Source organism: Alligator mississippiensis, chromosome 5 (genome assembly GCF_030867095.1).
Source record: "Alligator mississippiensis isolate rAllMis1 chromosome 5, rAllMis1, whole genome shotgun sequence".
Taxonomy (NCBI): Eukaryota; Metazoa; Chordata; order Crocodylia; family Alligatoridae; genus Alligator; species Alligator mississippiensis.
This window is the reverse complement of record NC_081828.1, coordinates 12,264,849-12,289,286: the sequence shown is the minus strand read 5'-3', so window position 1 is coordinate 12,289,286 and position 24,438 is coordinate 12,264,849. Positions and strand designations below refer to the sequence as shown.

Sequence of the window (24,438 nt, the reverse complement as noted above, 5' to 3'; positions counted from 1 at the left end):
CTCATTTTATGTATTTTATTTTAGTAGCTACTAGAAGTCTTTTTTAGCATGCTGGGTATTGTGTGAGCACCTAACATAAAAGTATCCCTGGCCTTGAAAAGCAAAGCATAACTTCTCATTTTGACATAACCCCAAAAACAAAATGGTGTATGATCTGCTTACTCCATTGATTTAGGGGGTAGAAAATGACTTAACACTTGAGAAGCGCCCCTTCCCTTTCTAAGGGCAGGATCTTCAGTGTAGTCAACTCCATTGATAACATCAAGAGTTAAGGGCTCTGGCACTTATGAGTATCATCAAACCCTAAATGTCTCATGTTGAGTGAAGAAATCATTAACAAATACTTTAAGTGGAATGTTATTTTAGTAAAGTATGATGTTTTGTTCATTTAAGGTTACTCTTTAAGTGATGTCCGGTCCTGTGCACAAAAAGGATTTAACGTTGGTGTTAATATCGTAGTAGCTTATCTGAACTTAGGTGTGTCATCTGGTGGCTGTGGTGAAACGTTGACAGAAATTGGAGGTAAGCAACAAATAGCCTTGTGCTTTTGTTATTCCTGTTTAATGCTAAGGCAGTTCTTGCTCAATTTTAGGAGTAAACTGTATTTACATTTGTGAAATGACATTTATGTGTTTATGGACCTTGATTCCACACCATTTGGGTAAATGTAACTTATACTGTTGGCTTTAATGAAAGCAGGAAAAAGCCCATTACTCAAAGAGAAGCAGCTGAAGCTTCCCAGGGCTTTTCAAGGTAGCCCCCCACACAGAGGGAAGCTGATTTATTATTCTAGTGATCCCCTGGCAATAAAATCTATGGATGACTATGTTGTTGGTTTTCCATTCATAATTCTATCAAAGGAGACCTACGGGGTAAATCTTGCAATGCCCATTCCCACTGGAGTCACCCCAATCTCTCTTTAATGAAAGAGGGTATTGCGCTTATGTGGGTATGGAAGCATTTTTTGTTATTAATAATGTGATCAAGATTACTTTTCCCTTTCTCTGTAAGTGAGAACATATCATTTGCAGTGTCTAGTTGGTTATAGTTTTTATTTTATTTTATTTGTGATGCACGAAGAAATCTCAAAATACAGCTTGTCACTTTACGCTATTTGTAGACAATACTGCAAAAAAGCAATTTGTGCAAGACTTCATAACTCTTGTTCGTGGAGGAGGAAGTGAATATATTGCAACTTTGGCCGACAAGGAATTACCAAATGCTAAACTAATGCAGGAGTGGGGAGATGCAGTGCAGTACAACCCGGAAATTATAAAGCTGAAGGTACCGTAACTAATACTCCATACAATTCTGAGGGACTTTGGATGGATGCAGGTAAGGTGGGGTGTGAATAATCAGGGAAATCTTTGGTGTCTCTAACTTCGAATTTTGGATAATAAAAGTTTGAAGAAAGTAATTTGTGGTGTATTAGAAATACACCTATTGGCCTCTAATATTAGAGCGTAATAAAATGTGCTTCTTTTCTTCTGAATCTCTCTTGCCTTCTGCATTTGCCAGGTCCTTAATAGAAACTATTCTGTTATTTTTGGGAGAACAAACAGACTTGATGAATGTTCAATTTATTCAAACTTCATAAATTTGAAAAACATCTGGGATCTGGGAAGAGAAGATTGTACTGGGCTTTCAGCTTCTGATTGGCTGGTGTCAAGGCTTGTAAATTCCAAGGAGGACAAAAGTGAACGATAACAGGGAACAAATACGATAATTGGGTGTCATCAGTTTGAAAATCAAATTTAGTTCACTTAAAGTTTGGTTAAATATTACCAAGGGAAAGGAATGCTCTTATTAAAAGTGGGTTTGAACCATCACTAATCAAAAGCTTGTGGTGAAGTGTTGTTTTGCTGGAAAATTTGGATTTTGGCAAAATGATTTTGCTGAGAGAAAGAAAGAGAGAATTAAAGAAAAGTCGAAGTACATCCATTCCATAAAGTTTCATGAAAAGCAAAAGTGTGGATTTGGAATGTCACGGGGAGGTGGTCCTCAGGCAAGCTATATTTCAGGTACCTTCTGCCTCCATTCTCTGGATTACCCCAGGCAGACTGCATCTCCCAAGTGCACTGTGGGTAGAGACTCACATAATGTGCTGCAGTATCTGACGAAGAGGGAAGAGCATGTGCATCATCCTGGACAGTGTGGCCCATAATCATCTCAGATTCAAGAATGAGACCATGAAGCACCTGAGCAATAAGTCCACGTGGTACCCTGGTGGCATTTCCAGAGTAAAGTCCTGAGGTTTTAGCTGATTTTTTCCGCTGAAAAGTTGAACCTTTCTATGATATAGGTTGTAGCTCTGTTGGTCTAAGGAAATAGGCAAAGTTTTTTTTGGTAAATCAAATATCTTTTATTAGACCAACTCAGATGGTTGGAAAAACTGTTTTTTGCAAGCTTTCGGTTACAAATACCCTTCATCAGGCTGAGTGACCTATCGATCTAGTGATCTAATAAAAGATACCAAATTTACCCAAAGAACCTTGTCAACCTTTCTGTCAAGACCTTTGAATTTTTTTCACTAAAATTGTCATAGAAAGGCAAAAAGAAACCCAACCTCTGAATACCTGTAGTAGGAACACAAATACCATAATGCAAGCTCATTGGAACATTGGGGTATTCAAAACCTGTATTCAGACCCAATTATTTGTTTTGGGCTAATACTTAATGTTTATTCTGAGGTACATTTCCTCTGTAAATGCATTCATTAAAGGACTAAAGCACAGCCCATTGAGGACGATGGAAAGGTTCTCCTTGACTAGGTACAGACATTTGGAGACATTAGAGGGAGGTTTGATTGCATTAAAATTGGCACCTGATCAACTTAGTTCCCCCAGGTGTGGACCTTACACTAGGTAGGTGGATCTAAGTGTGAACTGTACAAAAGTTCAGAGCAGTTAGATCAGTTTAAAAATGACCAACCCAATCAGAGTTAACTCTGCCTTCGAGTTACACTCGTTTTAGATTGGGGTGCCCATATTTAGACCTGAAAATTTCCTGAATTTCTATACAGTTCCCAGCACAGGCCCAGGGCTGGGAAAACCCAGCCACTGGCCCCAGCCCTGGGGCTGCACTTTTCCTACTTCCTTCCTGGTACTGGACTATTTTTAACCCCCCTTTTTCCTAACCATGCAGACTCAGGCTGAGATCCTTCCAGCTATGTTCTTACTGGCTACTGTGTCAGCAGCAGCAACAAAGGGTCTGTGGACCAACTCCTACTCTCAGTTGCACCTGATTCTGTGCTCTACCAAATTATAACCACTGTGTTCAGATTGTGCCTTCAATTCAGTTATACCTTTGCATCTCATTGTCTTCAAATGTTCCGGATAAGGACTGCAGTATCAGCCTAGTAACCTACAGGCTAGGATTGCAGTCCATCTACGTTTGAATGCCAATGACTGCACTTTGACTAGCTGCAGACATTCAAAAAACAGAGCTGGAATCAATCTGAATGATATGGTTTTCTGTAAGCAGCGTATTTTAGATCGATAGTGAACAGTTTGCCCTTTGGTTGGGGGGTGGGGGTTCAAATCTTAGACTGGGTTCTGCCATTTTTAAACCAGTCTGTGTGTGCCAAACTTGGGTGCAGACAGAAGTGCAGCTTCCAGCTGTAACTCAGAACAATTGCTACAAAGCGTTCTGAGTTATAGCGTTACCCCAGACCAAACAGAAGTTCACTGTTGGTTCCAGGGCGCAGGATAATCTGGCTGCTGCCTGGAAACCTGCAGCCAGTTTCCCACAGCAATGGTCACGACTCTCTGCCAGTGCTTGCTGTTTTCAGAATGGGAAGGAGAAAGGCAATAGAGGGAGCTCATTCTTGGGGCTCCTCAGCCAGTGCTGAAAGGTGGGATGGGTGAATTGGAGGGGCTCCAGTATACCCACCCCACCCTCTGGAGGGCGGGGGGTGAGCTGAAAAAACCCCAGACTGAACTTCCTCTGCTCCCTTTCCCCCTTCCCATTCTGAAAACAGCAACAGGCTGGGAGGTCCGCAGACAGAAGTTACAGAAGACGCTACATTTTGAAACATCTTTATCCGATACCTTATGCAACAAGGGGTCAGATTTTCACCCGATCGGCCTTTTTTGAAGCTGTTTGCAGCCATGCATTTATGTTTGGTCACAATTATAAACTGCTTTCTGTGGCCAGATCAGGGAAAAATTGTCACTTGGCAAAAATCAGAGGAGGCAAAAATCCACCCCTTCTGTTCTGTTGTGGGTACAGATAGGTTTTGTGTGTCAAACTTTGTTCTGGTATGGGTATGAACTCATTTCCAATCATTTATATCAGTAAAAGTGTCATGTCTGTACCAATGTTTGACTTCATAAAGAGTGCAGTCAGCCTCTAAATGAACAATTGGTTTGGTTTTGCAGTAGTTTAAAAACAATATCAAATTATCATTATATATGCATGTGGTCAAGTGGAGGGTAGCAGGCATGTTTCAAGGGGAGATAGAGGATGTGTGTGTGTGTGTGTGTACAGTTGATCTTTTTTTTAAACTTCAAAATGTAAAAAAAATGGGAATTTTTTGTGAAAGGTTCCCCCAGTTTCTAGCCAGCTGGTTTCCTTATTTTGAACTTTCAGTGACGTTTTGAAGTTGGAGGGTAAGAAACTAAAAAAAAAATAATACAATTGCTGCCCTATTCTTTTGGCCAACTCTATACATAAATTCGTTGACAATGTAGAGCTGTTGAGGGGTCCATTTCATTTGCACGTGGCTAGCAATGGCTAAAATGTCCCCCTCTTGGAAAACTTTTCTAGTCATGGCATAGCTCTCCAAACACAAACTCTCATTTCATTCAGAAGCTATGTTCCTACAGTGGGTGCTGAAAACAAAAGGACCTCCAAACTATATCCAGATGTTGCTTTTTCCCTTAGACAGAGCCACTCTACCAACTGGTAACTGCAACAGAGTTTGCAAACGCACAGAGGCTAAAGGAAAACATGAAGCGTGCTCTTGATGATTTTCTGCTGGAGAGCAGTTCCTGCCGCTGTGCTCCATGCCGCGGCAATGGCATCCCCTTTCTGAAAGGTAGGAGACACTTGCATCTAACCTCTCTTTCCTAATATAAATGAATAGAGGTGTATATAGGAAGATTAACTGGCTGGTAATCTGTTCATTAGTTTCACATTTGATTCCTGTTTCACATTATACAGAAAATGAATTTAAAAAGAATTGCTTCATTCATAAATCACCATTGTTTAATAGTAGCAGCAGGAACAGCAAAGATAAAGGACTTCACCAATTTAGCAAAAACGATCATCTTTATCTGTTATGTTTAAGAAACTGTTCCCATCTCAATTATACATTAAAAGAAAAGTTGATGTTTTAAAGTCTCCTTTGCTTTCAAGATAACTGCCATCATCAGAGGGAAGTGACCGGCTGTCTTAACGTTAATTAGTGTTTCTAAGATGAGAAACGCCATATAAGTGCCAAGCACTGTTATCTTCATCATCATGATCATGATCGTGATCATCTACAACAGCTCAGTTTTGTATACTTCTGCCCTCCCCCCATCCATTTAACTGAAGCTGCTCTCATTTTGAAGCACACATTGATTTAAAAAGGAAGGGGAAAATAAGTAAATTGAATGAAAAAAAACCAACACTTTTTCTCCCCTAAATGGCGGTATGTGATACGTGGGTTTTTCTAATAAAAGCAATGTTGTTGGGTTTTTTTTCAAATACCTAATTCAAATGTGCATCTGCAGAGATCCTGATGAGACTTGAGTTATCATCTAAATATATCTAATGCAGAAACTATTGATTCAGGTACCAGCTAGCTTGATTATAGCACTTAACTGATTCCTCTGATGATTACCCTTGTTTAAATAACTTATTAGGAGTGAAGCCCTGTTTGCATTCTATTTAGGGCCATTTTCCATGAAAGATGTTTTGAAATGATCATAGTAATCAGTACCTAGAGGCCTGGATCTGAGATTGGAGCCCCGTTCCATTAGGCACTGAGGATACAGGTAATAGGAAGACTGTCCATTACATGAAGAAATAGTCTCTTCCCCATTTTATAGGCATAAAAAGAAACTGGAATCTATAGAAAAATGTACAGTATAGTAACACATGCTAGTGAAGTACAGAAATCCAACTGGTACTGTTCTCCTTTCAGGAACACACTGTGAATGTATCTGTCCCCTGGGATACCGCGGCACTGCCTGTGAAATCACGAAAAGGAAAGGTAAGAGGGATGAAAAAGGTGTCTAAAGAAATGTGGACCATAGAAATCACCAGTGATGGGACCCTGTGTTTAAGTTTATTTAGTCATCTCCGCAAAGCGTGAAGAACAGGTGCCTTGTGGTTAAAGCGCAGGACTAGAAATCAGAATTGCTGGAGCTTGATCCTGAATCACTAAAGCAGTAGAAGTTTTGCCACTGAGTAAAGGAAGCCGATCAAGATCCTCAGTCCCTTTTCTGTTCTGCCACAGATGTGCCATCTAGCCTTGGATCAAGCCTTTCTGCACCTTGGTTTAGTTCTCTATGAAAGGGATATGGCTTTAGTATTCCACTGACAGCATCATCTCTACTTACTTGTACACACACATAGGTACACATGTGCACACACGTCTACACACTTATTTACCATCCACACACAGTCTCTCTTTTGACCGCCTTGTGCAAATCCATCACTGTGGCCCTTTTCATCTTTTTGAAGTCCCTTCAACTTGACAAGATACGTCTGTCCTTGCGGTGTCCAGAACTGAAGGCAAGTTAGAGAGATTTCACAACAAAGCCCATGACTTCTATGATCTGAGGTGGCATAGGAAGGTGATTTTGTGTCTGCAGCTGCAGCTCAAACCTGCGTAGACTTTTCTTGCAGTCACATCCTATTATAAACTCGTGCTTTATTTGCACAATCTCCTTTTCATATCTCTGCCTTCCAAATTTCTCTCTTCGATGGAGTTAATATGTCACAGACTGCCTCCCCAGGTATAGCACAGCACAGTTTAATCTTTTTCCAGTTAAATCCTATATTGTTATTTTCCACCTGTGGTGCTACTGTCTCTAGGACTCTTTGTATTATTTCTCTTGTGTGATGAGTGTTCTGAACTCCTCCCAGTTCAGTATTACCTGTGAATTTAATTATTTTGTTGTTTATTTCTCCTAGATCATTAATTTAGCTGTTGAATAAGGTTGCTTACACACAAATCCCTTGCCAAGCTGCACACAATGCCTCCCCATAATTTGATATGTTGCCATTTATCACAGCCCTTTGTTTATGGTCTTTTATCCATTTTTCACTCGATATAACTGTGCTCCTATCCATGCCAGTTTGTCAGCTAAGATGTCCTGGAGCACGGGTGTAACTTCATAGCTGAATCTAAGAAAGTCCATGGAGTCTTAAATTGTCACTTCTACTTTGTTCTGGTTTGTTTATTGTATATGGTAGAGCAAGAAAGACTCCCTTAGACTCGCATCTATTTATTGGAATATAACTTATGTCACCTTAGTCCCTTATGCATCACTTCTTATTGGCTCACTACATCTAAGGAGGTTTAATAGATCTCACACTCAGAAGAGGGGGACACAGCAGGAGAAGTAATTGATAGAGAGGTGGAAATTAAAGCAGGCCACTTGATATTTAAACATAAGTGCACTATCCTCATTTTGGGCTCCTCAGACATAAGTGACACTATTTAAGGCATCCATTACACAGATTCATTTAGTCTCAACCAGAGAGGGAAACTGGCTGTAAGCAAAAGTGAAAGTAATTGATACCTGGTATGTAGCTGTCTCACAATCATCAGCACTAACTTTTTTTCTTTGCTGGTGGGTGCTTGCAGGCAAGTGTCTCCTCCCTACTCCAAAGGAAAGTGCTCTGGGATAATTGTGCTGTGTGTCTTCATCTTTGGTTCAGTGACATGCAGCTTGAACAAACATCATAATGACTGAAATTACCATCTCAAAAGTTTTAATGATGGAAGACAGGGTTGGGCAAAGTCTGGCCCATGGGCCATATCAGGCCCAAGGCAGACTCCATTTCCCAAAGGCCCCTGCAGTGACAAGTCCTTCTCGATGGCACCACTGGACCCAGCCCTGCTGCCTGGGCACCCTAGCCCATCCTCCCTGCACCCAATGTTGGGTCAGGACCCGCATGGGTAGAGTGTGCAGCAGGGGTCTACGAAGCAGGCCATATTCAATTTCGATTCAGATTCGGCCTGAATCAGGGACAGTGATTTAATTCATTGATTATTTGGATCACTGTCCCTGATTTGATTTGGCCGAATCTGAAGATCTGATGCTGATTCGGAGAATCAGTGATTCAGACATAGAGACAGCTTTAAATGTTTTTTTTTTGACATACCTTGAGGTACCAGGCACAGCTTGTGAATGCTGCAATGTTGAGGCAAATGGAGCATCCCACGGGGGGGGCGGCCCCCGCATGCTCAGCAGAAAACCTGGAAGTAGACCATTTCTGGCCCTCCCGCCCTGTGCCGTCCTGGATTGCCAATCTGTCAGACCTAGGAGATACCAGTTGCCAAGCCAGGTGGGCATGGGGGGGACACCCGGAAGTGGACCAGAAATGCTTCTGGTCTGCTTCCAGGTCTGCTGCTGAGCACGCCGGGGAGCCCCCCCCAACACTCCTGTGGGACGCTCCATGCACCCCAGCATCGCAGCACTCATGAGCCACCTACTACCTAGCAGTATGTAGAAAAAACACTTAAAGCTGTGTCTATGTTTGGATAGCTGAATCTTTCCAAATTGATTTGGAGGTTTCCGATTCGATTTGGAGAAATTAAAGGGTCTCCTGATTCAATTCAGATTCAGAGATTTGGCCACCGAATTGGGCTGAATCTCCGCTGAATCGAATCAGGGACTGAAGCTTTGCACAGCCATAGTGGGCAGCTGGGATGGGGCTGCGGCTGGCAGTGAGACAGGTGGGTGGGGCCAGAGAGATCCTGGGATCTTGGGGCAATGACAGTGCAGGGCTGGGGCAGAGCCATGATCTGTTGCCCATATGCTCCTGTGCATTTTCCACAGGCAGAGGCACGCAGGGATCACACCCCCAGAGCAGCTCCCTGTCCAGCCACGTGCCCTGCCCATGTGTCTCCCAGCCGGTCTCCAGACCCCAGGAGCATGAGGCTAGGGCTGGGCAGAGCCCCAGTTGGGCAGCCCCACACTATCACAGCCCCGCCACTCCTAGGGTCTCCATGGAGATCAGCTGGGAGCTACACGGGCAGGGATGCTGGGAAATGGAGTCTGGCTGCTGGAGTCTGATCTAGGATGTGCTTAAAAATTTGAAGGAGGGGCCTATGTCTATATTTAACTATGATTTGTGTAAGCAGACGGTACCTTCTTTGAAAAGAAAGCTCTGTTGTGATACCTGCTTCTGTGTTAATGTTTTCTCTAGATGTTGTTGTTGATGGAAACTGGGGCTGCTGGTCCAACTGGTCTTCATGCTCTGGAGGGCAAAAAACAAGAAGACGACAGTGCAACAACCCTGCACCAGAAAATGGTGGCACGCCGTGCTCAGGGCCGGACGCTGAAACTATTAATTGCTAAAGAAAATTACTAAGTTCAGACACTAAAAAGACCACCTTGCAAAATTTGTGGGAAGATATTAACTGACTTGGTCAGCTTCTTCTTTATTACACTTTGAGGGCCTTATTCAATGCACAATGAAATCAATGGATGACCCAGTAGATTCTCGAACAATAGGAATGGCAGAGGAACCAGAACTAGTATATTTGAAGTGTGAGCTCTGGTCGGACATGCTACACAATTGTCCTTTAGAATTTGACATCCTTAATATTCAGAATTGCTGCATTCTTCTGTTCCAGTGGGTTAATTAAATAAAGCTTTATCTGGTGTGTTATTTGTATGGGTTTTTTTAAGCCTTAGCATAACATCTTTAAAGGGTTCCTCCAGATAGGAAAGAGTATTTTATCTTGCATGTATAGGAAAGCAGGATGATATGTGATTGTTGGGAAGACAGCTGTGTCATGTTGAACAAAATACAGCAAATTGAAACTTAAATCTCAATCAGAGCAGTAGCATCTAATGTGATATTGGAGGCAGATGTGCCAGGCTAGCCCAGGTTCCCAATTTATTTCATTTAACATAAATTATCTATCCTATTAGAAAATTGTCTTGAAGAAGAGAAAATTGAATTGTGAAGTACTCTTGAATACCCTGGTGACACCAAAGCTTAGCTAAACCATGTAATAATTGCATTCCTATTCATGGGATGAGCTTTCCCCCATGGACTTTTTAGAGAAAAAATAAGTTTGGAAGGGAGCTAGAGTGCAATATAAAAATGAAATACAGTAAATGAAAATGGCGGATGTTGAAATATTTGGCAAATATACATCACATGTGGGTATCAAAAGAACTACTGCATCTAGGGACCAAATCAAAAGTACAATGTCTGGAAAACAAGGTCTTAGGGAATAATGTCATAGCATCTGGGAACTCATGAGCAGGATCCCCTGGGAGGCCAGTTTGATTAGGAAGGGGATCCTGATTGTGTTTTAATGAAACCTTACTGAGGACACAGGAACAAACCATCATGATGCACAGGAAGACTAGCAAGTATGGCAAAAGACAGCTTGGGTCCATAGGAAACTCTTCAGTGAGCTAAAACACAAAAAGGAAGTTTACAAGAAGTGAAAGCTAGACTAGATGACTAGGGAGGAGTATAAAAGTATTGCTCAGGCATTCAGGGATGAAATCAGTAAGCCCAGAGTGCAATTGGAGTTGCAACTAGAAAGGGACATGTAGGGTAACAAGAAGGATTTCTACAAGCAACAAGAGAAAGATTAGGAAAAGTGGGGGTCCCTTACTGAATGGGGGAGGCAAGCTAATGACAGATGATGCAGAAAAGGCTGAAGTGCTCAATGCCTTTTTTACCTTAGTCTTCAAAAGCAAGGTCAGCTCACAGGCTACTGCACCTGGCAGCACAGTTTGGGAAGGAGATGAGCAACCAACGGTGTCAAAATAATAGGTTGGGGCTACTTAGAACATCTGGATGTGTACAAGTCTATGGGGCTGAACATGGTGCACCCAAGGGTGCTAAGAGAGTTGGCTGATGTGATTTCAGAACCACCGGCCATTATCTTTGAACCTTGTGGTGATCGGAAGAGGTCCTGGGTAATTAGAAAAGGATAAATATAGTGCCCATCCTAAAGAAGGGAAGAAGGAGGATCCAGTGAACAGCCTCATCTCAGTTCCTGGAATTATCATGAGGCAGGTCCTCAAGAAATCCATTTCTAAGCACTTGGAGAAGAAGGTAACTAGGAACAGGCAGCTTGGATTCACCAATGGGAAGTCATAACTGACCAACCTGATTGCCTTCTATGGGCTCATGTACACGCCACAATTTTTGCCTTTTCATGTACTGCAATTGAGAGTCTGTTTCCATGAGCAGGATGTCCTGATGCTTTAGAAGTCTTTCTTCTGCATTAAACTAAAACTCCTTGGACGTGGTTTAGTTTGGCTTACCCAGAGTTAAAGTGTTGCATCCATGGATTCATTGCATGAAAACACAAAGGCAGTCAAAGATGTTTAATGAGCCTCTTTGTCCTTCAGATGGTGCTGTGACTTCTTTGTAGTTCACCCCTTCAAATTGCTTTCGAATTGCTTCCACTTTTTTTTTTCTTGTGTGGCTTTTTTTCTTTTTTTCCTGCTCCCTGCTTCCACAGGTGCGTGGCAAGGCACAGGCATGGGGTGGGTAGGAGGCCTTAGGCCAGGAGGCAATGCTGGACTGTCATGCTCTCTGGGGGTGCCAGCCAGGGACCCAGCTTAATTCGTTTGAAAACCTAGTGCATGTAAACACAGATGTGATGCTCCAAAATGAACAAGTTTAAATTTTATAAACCTATTTAATTTAATGAGGATTAATACCCATGGTGAGGACAGGTGCCCTATGATGAGATAACTGGCTTTGTGGATGTGGAGAGAACAGTTGTGGTATACCTTGACTTTAGCAAGGCTTTTATTATTGTCTTCCACAACATTCTTGCAAGTGAGCTAAGGATGTACAGGTTGGATGAATAGACTGTAAGGTAGATAGAAAATTGGCTCCGTGTCTAGTTGGCAGCTGGTTTCAAGTGGAGTGCCCCAGGGGTTGGTCCTGGGCTGGTGTTGTTCAATATCTTCATCAATGGTCTGGAAGGTGGGATGTAGTACACCCTCAGCAAGTTTGTGGATGACACCAAGCTAGGGGAAATACAAGACATGCTGGAGGTTAAGGCTAGGATTCAGAGGGGTCTTGACAATTTGAAGGATTGAACCAAAAGGAATCTCATGAGGTTCAATAAGAACAAGTGCAAAGTCCTGCACTTAGGACAGAAGAATCTGATGCGCCAGTACAGGCTGGGGACTGACCAGCTGAGCAGCAGCTCTGCAGAAAAGGACCTGCGTGTTACAGTGGACAGTAAGCTGACCATTAGCCAACAGCATGCCCTTGTTGCCAAGAAGGCTAATAGCATCCTGGGCTGCATTAGCAGGAGTGTTACCAGGAGCTCGAGGAAATAGATTCTTCCCCTCTATTCAGCACTGGTGAGGCCACATCTGGATTACTGTGTCCAGTTTTGGGCTCCTTGCTACAGACAGGATGTGGACAAGTTGGAGAGAGTCCAATGGAAGGCAATGAAAATGGTGAGGGGGTTGGGGCATGACTTATGTGGAGAGGCTGAAGAAGAGAAGACTGAGAGGGGATTTAACAACAACCTTCAGCTACCTGAAGAGTAAAGAGGATAGAACTAAACTATTCTCAGTGATGGCAGGTGATAGAATAAGGAGCAATGCTCTCAAGTTGCAGCAAGGGAAGTTTAGGTTAGATATTAGGAAAATGTTTCTCACTAGGAGGGTAGTAAAACGCTGGAACAGGCTACCCAGAGAGGTTGTAGAACAGTAGTGGGCAATTATTTGGGCTCAAGAGCCACCTAGGGAGTTTAGGTGAGCTTTTGCAGGCTGGGTCAGTGCAACATCTCAGCAAAACTCCCTGTGTGGCCTGGGAGTGACATCCAGGAGTGAGACAAGTGTGTAGGACCACGGCTTGGATCATGGGGCAGTGACAGCATGGGGCTAAGGAAAAGCTGCAATCTGTTGCCTGCACGCTTCTGTGACAGGCACCAGTTCTGCGGGAAGGGATGGTGGGGAGCAGATACTAGCTCAGCCCTGGCCTCACCCCAGCCCTGTGCTGTCACTGCCCTGCAATCCTGGGGTCTCCATGGAGACCAGCCAGGACTCATGCAAGCAGGGCATTTCATAGATTTCATAGATTTCATAGACATTAGGGCTGGAACAGACCTCGGAAGATCAACGAGTCCAGCCCCCTGCCCGAAGGGCAGGAAGTCAGCTAGGGTCATAGGATCCCAGCAAGATAAGCATCCAATTTGCTCTTAAAGGTGTTCAACGTAGGCGCTTGAACCACCTCCGGAGGCAGGCTGTTCCAGACCCTGGGGGCTCGGACAGTAAAGAAATTCTTCCTTACGTCCAGCCTGAAACGGTCTTGTCATAGTTTATGACCATTCGACCTAGTCGTCATCCCTTGGGGAGTTCTGGTGAACAAACGTTCCCCCAGATACTGGTGGTCACCCCTGATAAACTTGTAGGTGGCCATCAGATCACCGCTGAGCCTGTGCTTTTTCAGGCTAAAGAGCCCCAGGGCTCTCAGCCTGTCGTCATAGGGTCTGCTTCCCTGACCTCTGATCATGTGTGTGGCTCTTCTCTGGACTCTCTCAAGCTTCTCCACATCCTTTTTGAATTGTGGAGCCCAAAACTGGACGCAGTACTCCAGCTGCAGCCTCACTAGGGCATGTGGCCAGGTGGACCAGATGGGGCCGCTGGTGGGCAGGGAGCTGCATCCAGGGCTGGGACTGGGATCTTTGGGTGGTGGCAGCATGGGGGCAAGACCTGGGGCAGAGCCACAATCCATTCCCTGCACACCCTTGCCTGCAGAACCTGCACCTGTCACAGGGCTACACAGGCAGTGGATCACGGCTCTGCACTGTCATTGCCCCATGATCCCATCCCATGATCCCAGCCTTGCCTGCCTGTCCCACTCTTGGACATTGCTCCCTGCCTGTCCATGGCCCCATCCTGTCCGTCCAGCCATGTGCCCTACCTGCACAGGACCTGCCCCCAGTGGTGGGTGTGGGACAGGTCGATGGGCCGGGATGTCTGGGCAGCAGGCCTGATTTCAGCAACAGCTGCCAGAAGGAGCCACCACCACCAGGACTGTCAGGAAATAAGTCTGACCACCGCACCACCCCAGCCCTGCTGTGGTGCATGCAGCAGGAACCACTGCATGCACCACAGCCCGGGCTGCCCCTTGGGCTGGGTGAGACCAAGGAAACCACCATAGGCCAGACAAAATCCCTTGACAGGCTGGGTCCAGCCTGCAGGCTGTATTTTGCCCATTCCTGTTGTAGAATTTCCAACCTTAGAGGTTTTTAAGACCTGGCTAGATCAGGGGGTGTCAACCAGGGGTATGTGTACCCCTAGGGGTACTTAGAAAGGTCTTTAGGGGTATGCACAGGTTGGCAGTCAGGGATTGAGCATGCCCCAGGGCCTGGTGGTGGCATCTCCCCTGGTGCATTCACCTCATACCCAGAGGGTTGGGAGGGATGCACCAGGCACTGCTGGCCCCACATGGCAGATTGCAGCACCTCCCCAACCCCCACCCCAACTTGCTCTCCTGGTTTGCCAGCACACTCAGTCAATAGTCAGTGGTGGGTGGCACTGACGGCCGCAGTGTGTGAGCTTTCTCCACATTCGGCCCCCTCCCTCAGTGCCACTGCTACGTGCCCTGGGAGGGCATGAGGGGTGTGCGCCCCTGGATCTGCTCATGGGGTGGCATGGGGCGGGCTGGGGCTGTGGCCAGGGCTGTGCTGTGCTCTTCCCCATGGGGGGGCCTGGACCGCGCTGTGCTCAAGGAGGGCAGCTGTGGTACTGGGTGGGGGGTGGGGGGGAGTTGGAGGGGTACAGTGAATTCTGGAGTGACTGCAGCCCCCCCTGTAGCCCTCTCTAAGTGCTGCTGCCACCTGCCCTGAGCACAGCCCGGCTCAACCCCTGCCAGGAAGATCCCAGCACTTCCCCAGCCCCAGCCTACCCTGTGCGCAGATCAGGGAGCACACCCCACCCATGCCCTCCTGGGGTGCACACAGCTCAATCCCAGGCTCTGCCCAGGTGTGCTGTGCCTGACCTTGCCCCTGCCCCACTCCCTCCTTCACTGCCGGTGCCTACAAGAGCAGAGCTATTGTGGAGGGGGGCTGCAGTCACTCCAGAATTGGCCATAGTCCCCCTAACCCACCTCCCACTGCTGCCGCTACCTGCCCTGAGCACAGTCCGGCCCACCCCTGCCAGAAAGAGCCCAGTGCTTCTCTGGTCACAGCCCGCCCCACCCCACACAGATGCGGGGCCACCCCCCCAAGCCTTTCCAGGGGTGCATGTAGTGGCAATAGTTGTGCTTCCCCCCCCCCCCCCCCAGCTGGGCAGCTCCTGTCCCAGCCCCATTCCCTCCCCCCACCATTGGGGCAGCCCAGCCCACCCCACCCTGCATGTATTTCCAGGGGCAAATGTCCCCTATTCCCTCCCAAGGTGCATACAGCAGCAGGAGCCACCACCCCCTCCTTGCACCCCCCCCCCGGATAAGTCACTTACAGCTCCATCCCACACCCCACCCTGCTCTGGCTGTGTAGCACCTGCCCCAGCCCCAGTCCCTCCCGCACCATGGGGGCCTCAGTCTGCCCCCCACCTCTTAAAAACAAGAAGAAAATATAAGGGGCTAAGGAGCTGAAACTTTGAGTCAGAAGGAGTACACTTATTTTAAAAGGTTGAGAACCACTGGGCTAGATGAAACCTTGGCTGGGATGGTCTAGCTGGGGATGGTCCTGCTTTGAGCAAGGGGTTGGACCAGATAACCTCCTGAGATCCCTTCCAACCCTATTTTTTATGACTGTGTGATCTGCTAGTCAGCACTCTACTCTGCACTCGCCCAATAATCCCAGTGTCCTGTGGCAGCAGACACTGGGGTTATGAAGAAATAAACTTACATAGTTGTGAGAGAGTGCAATTCACTTCCTGAATGCCCTGTGTTTCAATAGGCCTCCTGCTAATCCAGTCAGGTCAAATATTTGAAATACAGAGTGATTTGCTATCAAACAAGCTAAAGCGAAATGAAGTCTCTTCATGCATTTCTAATGTGCCTATTATTAATGGACGTTTTAAGTCTCATATCAAATTCCACGTGAAACAACCCGAATCTTGTTCTGGAATTAGCCAATAACCTGAGCAGGATTGTTTTGGTTTGGCTCTGAAACTTCTTAAGTGGTAACTTTTGCAAAGATATTTGCAACGAGGGGATGTTCAACATAAGAAATGTAGCCAAGTCAGTGTTCCAGCAAAACTCTGACTATGCAAATGTGCATTTATTTTCCCGAAATATTACAACTTATGTAACATTTGTAGGGTCAGATATTCCTTCTGAGGTTTTTCCTACTCATGAAGATGATGCATTTGTGTCATTGGTTGCTCTCCTAGTCGATGTTCTCTTTCTGCAATCCCATTAAAAAGAACCCAGGCTCACAGACATTTCAAACAATGGAAGGCGCATTTGGTTTTAGACCGCATGCCGCCTACACGCTTATGGACAAGGCCTTTGTGACAGCTTTGAGAAAGGAAAAGCATGTTGCATATGTAAAAGCAGAAAGCTGTGTTCTCCTAATGGGATGTGCAATTGAGCTGCCAACACAAAACGCTTCCGTTTTACACTATAACTGTTATTGCTTCTGTGTGCTGGGATTTTGCCAGGAGGTTCAAGAGAGGTCAAGGAAGGCCCAGCCTAAGCTAAACGTACTTTTTACCAGTACATTTAAAGAGATACAAGCATGACTGCAATAGCATAATTAGAAGTGGGCAAGCAGGGCACCACCCCCAGGTGCCAATGTAGGAGGGGTGTCAAAATGGCCCCCCACTCCCATGAAGTCTATATCTCAGCAGCAAGAGTAGCTCTTGTGCCAGCAGCCAGGTGCCCAGGCACCCTGCTCATGCTGTAAGAGCCACGGCTGGGGCAGATAGACTATGTCGTAGCAGCGGCAGCAGCAGCCTGGACTGTTTTTTAGTCCGTGGCATCGGTCAGACCTCCTGCCCCCGCTCCACTTGGCACTCTCCCCACCTGTGCTGCCCTCCTCCCCACACTCCCCTTGCTGCAGGGTTTACCCAGGGCACAACCTTGCTTGCTCCACCCCTGCCTGGCTGTTAGAAATGGGACTCAAATTAACCAACGTGGCTTTGGTTTGTCAATACTCACGCAAGCTTACTATCCTGCACCTGAATTATCCATTCCTCTGAACAGGCAGAGGTGTAAGTAGACAAGGATCCCTGCTCCGAGGCAGTTCACCCAAACTCCCAATTGGGAAGAAGGCAGAACGGGAGTTCACAGCACATCCATCAACAACACTTGAAGTCACAAATATACCGACCTGCCCTTTAATTCCCCCCCCCCCCCCCCACAAGGCAGAGTTTTGAGTGAAATAGGACTTGCATTTGCATTTTTGCTTTTATTTGGGGGTTGGGAGGGTTTGGAGGGAAAGAGGGATATTTTTATTTAAGCATATTTCATGTTGGAGGTTCATTTGTGAACCTGTGAGCCTTGAAAACCTTTAAGGACAGAACTTTATCTTGTCCTTGTGATTTTGAGCTTGACTTAACTAACTGATGATTTATTATGATCTGGGGTAATAAAAGTACTAATGCTGAAGCTTTTATTGCTTCATTTTGCTACATATTAAATTTTGCTGTAGTCTTTTACTGGTATTTCTAATGCCTGTGGAAATTTGGATTAATATCTCATATATGCAAACATGAGAGCACTGTAGTGAGAAATCCAGATGTATACACTGTGTGCTCATGGCCCAGATCTATGCTACTCCTCTAGTCCTTTTCTTTAATTCTTACTTTGTTCTGGTTTAGGTGTCTTGCATCCCGGGTATCCATGATATCAAACCAGAGTAATTGAGAACCAGCTAGCTACTCTTGACTACATCTAATCTGTCCTAAGAAAAGGGCTCAAGAGCATAATAATCCATATATCAAGTGCTTATTTCCCACAACAGCCTTCCCAGCAATCCATGTAGACATTTCCTTCATTAAAACCACAGGGTCAGATTTTCATGGATGTCTCAGCCCAGCTCCACACTGGCAGGCACAACCTTGGCATGTGCAAAAACTGGGGCTTTAGTCACCTGAAAGGCAGTCATGCCCCCTGACTTATCAGCTAATTTATATCAGAAAGTGCCCCTTTAAATCCAAGTGCAAAGATAGAGGCTGCTGCTCTCAGTGTAGTGTCTGAGGATGAGATCTGGAATCCCTGGGTGCATCTACACCAGGTGTTTGCTGCAAAGTAGACTAACTAGATCCACAGTATACATCGCATATCTACATGTGCACCTCCATTAGGCTGGAGTAAACTAATTAATTCTGCAGCAGGATAGTATTTGTTTTTCACTCCGCAGCAGTGCACGTATAGACGCTGATGGGGCTGGCTGGGGCACGAAGGTGCTTCAGTGCGGCAGCTGCCTGCTGGCTAGCCCTGTGCTGGAGCAGCCTTGTGCCACAGCCAGCCCTGGGCTGGCAGGAAGACCTCTGGGGCCCGCTGCTAGCTAGGGCTGCTCCAACCCAGTTCAATGTGCTCCAGTCCTAGGCACATGTTCAATTGGTGCATCCAGGAGCAATAAACTTGCCTAAGTAGGGACCTTGCTGCATCTCCCAGCCACACAGGAGGTGGACATGTTTATCCAGTTTTATCCAGCTAGCCTGAGTTTATTGCTTTGCATTAATTGCACATGTAGATGTGCACCCTGAGTTTTAATCCCACCCCTGTAGTCTTATATGAGTCATTTCTCTGGGCTTCAGCTCCAGCCTGGCAGGGTTGACTGGCCAAATGGGATGCCTCAGGCTAGCTGGATAAACTTGTCCACCTCCTGCATGGCTGGGAGGTGCAACAAGGTCCCTACTGAGGCTGTTAGTAGAGCCATGTTTCTGAACTCCAAGTCTTTGCCTCTAACCATGAGGACATCCCGTCTTTTGCTAGGTGCCCAGCAGAATTGCCATAATGCTGGCCAAATTATGCCGCAGACATTGTGTGGTACAGTTGCATTTTAACTTTGTCCCACTTGGAAAACTCCAGTGCAAATAAAAATATATTTCTCTTCGTCTTCCTCATTTGTGATGTAGAGAGCAGGGCCCAACTGTTCTCAGCAAATTCTACAACATGCAGCAAAACCTCTCAGCTCCCCTGCTGAGGATTTAGAGTGTAATTTCTTTTATAGGGCCAGCTTATTTGCTTATGCACATCATTAATGCATTGTACACAAGAAGGAAGGCAGCAATTTTAAAGCAGTTAGTGTTGGGGATTCTGGATTGCCGTAAAACCCCAGCCTCAAAGGGGCTTAGTCAGGTAGTCAGCATGGCATTGACCTCCAGGTAGAAAACAGATCTCTGTTTCAAGCGCTGCCATTATCTGCTCTTCTGTTACCCAGTTATCTTGAGTCTGCACCTTGCAACCTAAGGTGTATTGTCATCAATCATTTGCTATTTTCTGTTGTGTACTGGTTCCTCTCTGCCCTTCCTTTGTTAATAAACCAGTTTGCCTATATCCATAAAAACACTGGATTGTTATACCATTTATCCAGAGCACCATACATCCATCATGTACTTATAAGAGAGATAAACAAGGTCTCCCAGGAAATATCCCAGAAGAAATATATAGGATAAATAGCTACATCAACTGTATGTCAGCATGCATGAGAGCAAAATTCATCCATTAGAAGCAGACTAGAGCTGCACTGGTTTAATGTACAGCCTAAGCTTTTATTTTAGGCAAACACCTGACTTTTTAAACTCTCATTTGATGCAACTCATGGGCTGAGCACTTCACCATGAGCCATATTAGTTTCTCGGACTATCATTGGAAATGTGTAATTGCTCACAATCTTCTATAGACCTTACAGGCAGGTTCTCTCTTCTCCGTGCTTCAGCTTCGTTGCTCTGACTTCTGAGTTTTAGCACTGAGCATATCTGAGCCCCAGATGAAAGGGGGAGAACTGGAGTACGGGGAGAGAGGTATCTTTCTCTTTGGCATTTGAACAAAGCCTCAGTGTTTGTATTTTGCTGTCATTTGTTGCGAGGCGAATGACAAACACTTTCTCCACTGTGTTGCCTTGTCTTGATCGCCAGACTGAAATATTGCAGCATTCAGAATGGATAAAGGAAAACTCAGGTTGAATTCCCAGTTCCTGTTTCAGGAGTTTGCCCTCCTTTAAGGGGTTTGCCCTTGTTTATTCCTGTTGCCTAGATACCCACTTGGTGGGGTTTATTGCATTTTCCGTTTCTTTGATCACTTGTCATTGTTCCCGTTTTGTATTTCCCAACCCTGTGATTTGTCCTTCTGCAATGTGGTTGAAAAGATGGGGCAAATGGTCTATTTTTTTTTTAATGTATCCAGTCCATTCGGTTCATTCTTCCCCTTGTCCAAATGGTGCACACTTGCCGCCTTCTAGCTAAAATCTATTTCATACTAGTTCCCCTTCCATCATTTTATTCAGCCATAAAAGGCCAGGGTAAAGAGAAAAACTAAGCACTAAATGAATCAGTGGTGGAACTGCATTGCGCTATATTTCCCCACCAAATATGCAATTTGTCTGTTAGTTATCATACTGTAGGGTAGGCTATTCAAATAAAAAGCCTGAGTATGACAGCCCTGTTCATGGGCTGATCCCTGCCATCAGGCAGTTTTCAATGGGGCTCCTCAGTGGTTGCATGTCCTGCCACAGCAGGGTCAAGTGCTGTTTGTGTTTGGGTACAATGATGACAAAAAGTTGCCAAATCCTGAATTATCGACCATTTGCCAGTGTTGTGGAGTTATTTGTCATTTCCACAGAAGTCTACCAGCTGGTTGTTCCTTCCTAGAAAAGAAATTGCTTCGAGCTTTTGCTTGTGGAACCTCCTGGGGGAAGTGGGGGATCAAGGAGAAAGTGAAATAAATATTTGTCTTTCTGCCAAACTTATTAAAAAAATGATGTGGACAGATTTTTGGCTATCTTAAGTCAGCCAAGTCATTGGCGCTATGCTGTTTTACACCCTCTAAGCATGTGGGCCTAACTCATGAAAAAAAATGAGCGTGTTTTAAAACACTAATAACAAAACAATCTTCCCTAGATGATGACCCCATTTCTCTCCCTCCCTCTCATTCAAAGATGTAAAGAAGTATCCCTGGCTGTACTTCTTATTTTGTATAAGACCAGATTTGCTCCCATGGCCTTTTTCTTCTTTCTTTTAATGAGGAGCACAAGAAAACTCGGTGCCATTCACTTTCTCCCACCCTGGGTTTTTGCAGCAGTTCATTACAAATGCAGAGCTGTGGGCTCTCGCTGCAGTCTTTGGACGCAGTTCAATACCGTACGTATTCTTGTGCTAAGATTTACGTCTTACATTCAAAAAAAGGGTCTTAAATCAACAAGCCTGTTAACATCTTCTCCAACTCTGGGCGCCTTGGAGATAAAATGCCACTGTTCTAATAGTGGATTCATCACTAATCTTAAAGAGGAATGGCCTCATTTGTGCAGGAAGGTCCTCTGAAGAACAGTTTCATTTGCCTCCATTTTTAAAAATTCCTCATCGGTTTTTTATTAATAGTTCATCAGAGAACTTTAGCATCCTTGGTCCTATTGAAATCACCATTTGCCTTCCCTGGAAACAGGAACCTGCCCACTGTGCTGTGTTTGAAGTTCTGACATTGGCAAGCTACTAGATCCTAGTTGTCTGTTTTACAGTGATAGAAGTGCAATAATGAACGTGCCAAAACAATAGATGTACATGTGCAAAAACCACAAGTTTTTAATTTGTTTTCCAAAGGCAAATACAAAAAAAACCTTTGGTTAGCGCAGCTTACTATGCAAACAGTTATAAGAAGTATGCCTTATTGCTTGTCATAACCCCATTGCTCTTCAGTAAAACCCATGGGTCCTGATTCTCCTCCTGTGTCATCCCAAGTTGAGGGTAAAATGAATGTTATTGCATTAAAATGGCCCGTGTGTATTTTGGTGCATACCGAATTTAGACTGTGGAGCTTATTGAACAGTGATTGGGTTTTATTGGGTGTGAATCTGCTACGTCTTCTTAGGAATGTAAATGCGGTAGTTCAAAACTGTTTATCACTGGTGTAATTCCACCGAGCAGAGTTATGCCAAGGGTATTTATAGCCCAATTCAGATCTCCTATACAAAACACTATCAACCATCTACTTGCATTAAGCAGTTTCATTACTTATTCTGGTCCTAGCCAGCTATTAGCATGGCTTTGTCTCCACATTCCTTCCAGCACACTGTATCCCACCGTTTTGTGGAGCTGGGTTATTACATTGCCTTGTACGTGTCTTTGTTCCAGACTGGCAGGGAGTCCAGGGTGACCAGCAGCTCCATCTACCATTTGTCTTACTGCCTGTAAAAATGATTTTTAAAAAATGCATTAGATTATAAGAATTTTATTATTCATTTCAATAGAAAGCTAAGTTTTAGTACAGTGGCAAGCTGCACTTAAAAGCTGAAGCAGCCAGCTGCAGTTTCTAAAGAGGAGTCAGACCTTGCCATGACAAACTAATGATTTTGCTCTAACCCTCACATTGGCACTGACAATCTCCGCAACCTTGATCCTTACCTGGCATGTAGGACTGTTGTGCAGATCAATGTTTCTATGGCATTTTGAAGATCACTTTTATTAAGAAACATTTTGCTATTCAAATGGTAGCTGTTGCTTTTTGCTACCCTTCTGATAATTTGAAAGATTACAATTTGGCCTTTCTTTCCTAAGTCATCAGTGATACATGCCAGCAACTTGCTGACAAGAAGGTAAAAGAATACATTTCTGTCTCATGCCAGGCAGGTCACATTAGAGAAGCTGCGTTAGGAAAGTCTGCTTCATTTCTATGTTGGAGGGTCATTCCAGGACTTTTCAATTACAATATGCTCTGACATGTCAATAGCAGGGTTGCCAACCCAAGATTTTTTTTTACTGACAATCTGACTTTTTTTCTGACAAACTTTTTGACTGAGTTATTTTATCTAATGTAACTATAACCCTTCTACCAGGCTCTGGACAAGCTCTGGGTTCAAATATAGGGACTTAGCACCAACCATAGTAAAAATGTTTATCAGTAAAATGTTTGCAGAGTATCAGTAAAAAAAATCTTTGGTTGACAATGTGTTTGACTGCAGCAGTGATTTTACACCATGCTACCCAGGAGTCTCCTACTCACCTCCACATCCTCATGCCTCCTGACCAAATCCTGTACCATGTTTGCACACTATCAATGTTAATACTGAACAGCACCATGAAGAGGACTTTGTGGTACTGCAGAATATTATGGCAACCTGGTTAAGAATGCTGATCATATATATATACACACACCCTGAATGGTGCCCAAGGCCTAGTAAAACACAGCTTGATGTTGTTCAGCAAGCAGGGCAAGATTTTTGGCTTTCAGAACTATTTCCTTCTGCTGTTCTTCAATTGTCTCTGTCGATTTGCAATGCTGACAAGTCTCCAGCTATTAAAACCTCCCTTGTTTAGCTAGGCATATTTATAATAATTACTTAAGCTGTTAATTTTACTCCTTTGTAAAGCCCAGAAGACTGCTTGGCATGAAAGGTGATATAGAAGTGAAGGTTTGATTGATGGATAGATTCAAATAGCAGCTGATTAGCATTGCAGAGGGAGAAGCACTTCATTGTTTCCATCTTTTCCCCACACCCAAACACGCATGTACGACATCCTACCTATGCGTCTAGTCTGTTCACATGCAGGGCCATCATAACCTGCTGGGCAATGACAAAAACAGATATCTCCTATCAGCACAGGTTCACCGTTGTTCTGACATGGACCACAGCGGCACGCATTGAACTCCAATAAGTAATCATCCAAAGCCCGTTTCAGGTTTTGCCTTTTTGTTTCAATATTACCCAGATTGCTTCTACGTAGGATTTCATGTATTGGCTGCAGCTGCATAGGAAAGAAGAGAATAAGGGGGGGGGGGTGTCTTTATAATTGTTTCGGTGGATCTACAACAAAGAGAAACTTTTATTTTGTGAGCACATCCAAGCTAGCTAAGTGCTAGAATCATAGTATTATAGTACCTATGGGATAAAACCAGAACTTAAAGAACCTATTTTCCTAGATAGATACATATGTTTATGTGGACACAATAACACAGTTGGTCCCAAACCCTTCTAATTGCTGAGAAGGCCCATCATTAAAGACATCCTGCAAAACTGATCCTACATTCAAAGCCACAACTGTTGTTGGTCTCATTATTTGATGATGCAACAATTGTACAAGCATTCTGCATGATCTCTGATTCCTTAGACCAAAACCCTTTGATAGGATCCTGTGAGATGTCAGTGTTATCAAATCTGAATTT

General features: G+C 44.6%; 2 protein-coding genes across 2 annotated transcripts in view; one reads left to right on the top strand and one right to left on the bottom strand.

The window, feature by feature from the left end:
* C8B (complement C8 beta chain) overlaps positions 1 to 9,834 on the top strand; it is a 28,334-nt gene extending 18,500 nt beyond the window's left edge. Inside the window, exons 8-12 of the mRNA XM_006265427.4 lie at positions 394 to 522; positions 1,121 to 1,284; positions 4,885 to 5,038; positions 6,131 to 6,199; positions 9,370 to 9,834. Of these exons, the coding sequence (XP_006265489.2) occupies positions 394 to 522; positions 1,121 to 1,284; positions 4,885 to 5,038; positions 6,131 to 6,199; positions 9,370 to 9,521 (668 nt within the window). The 3' untranslated portion in view covers positions 9,522 to 9,834. The remainder of the gene's footprint in view (positions 1 to 393; positions 523 to 1,120; positions 1,285 to 4,884; positions 5,039 to 6,130; positions 6,200 to 9,369) is intronic.
* A 12,002-nt stretch (positions 9,835 to 21,836) lies between these two features.
* C8A (complement C8 alpha chain) overlaps positions 21,837 to 24,438 on the bottom strand; it is a 36,496-nt gene continuing 33,894 nt past the window's right edge. The window contains exons 10-11 of the mRNA XM_006265431.4: positions 23,798 to 24,020; positions 21,837 to 22,463 (exon numbers count right to left, since the gene is read on the bottom strand). Of these exons, the coding sequence (XP_006265493.2) occupies positions 22,312 to 22,463; positions 23,798 to 24,020 (375 nt within the window). The 3' untranslated portion in view covers positions 21,837 to 22,311. The remainder of the gene's footprint in view (positions 22,464 to 23,797; positions 24,021 to 24,438) is intronic.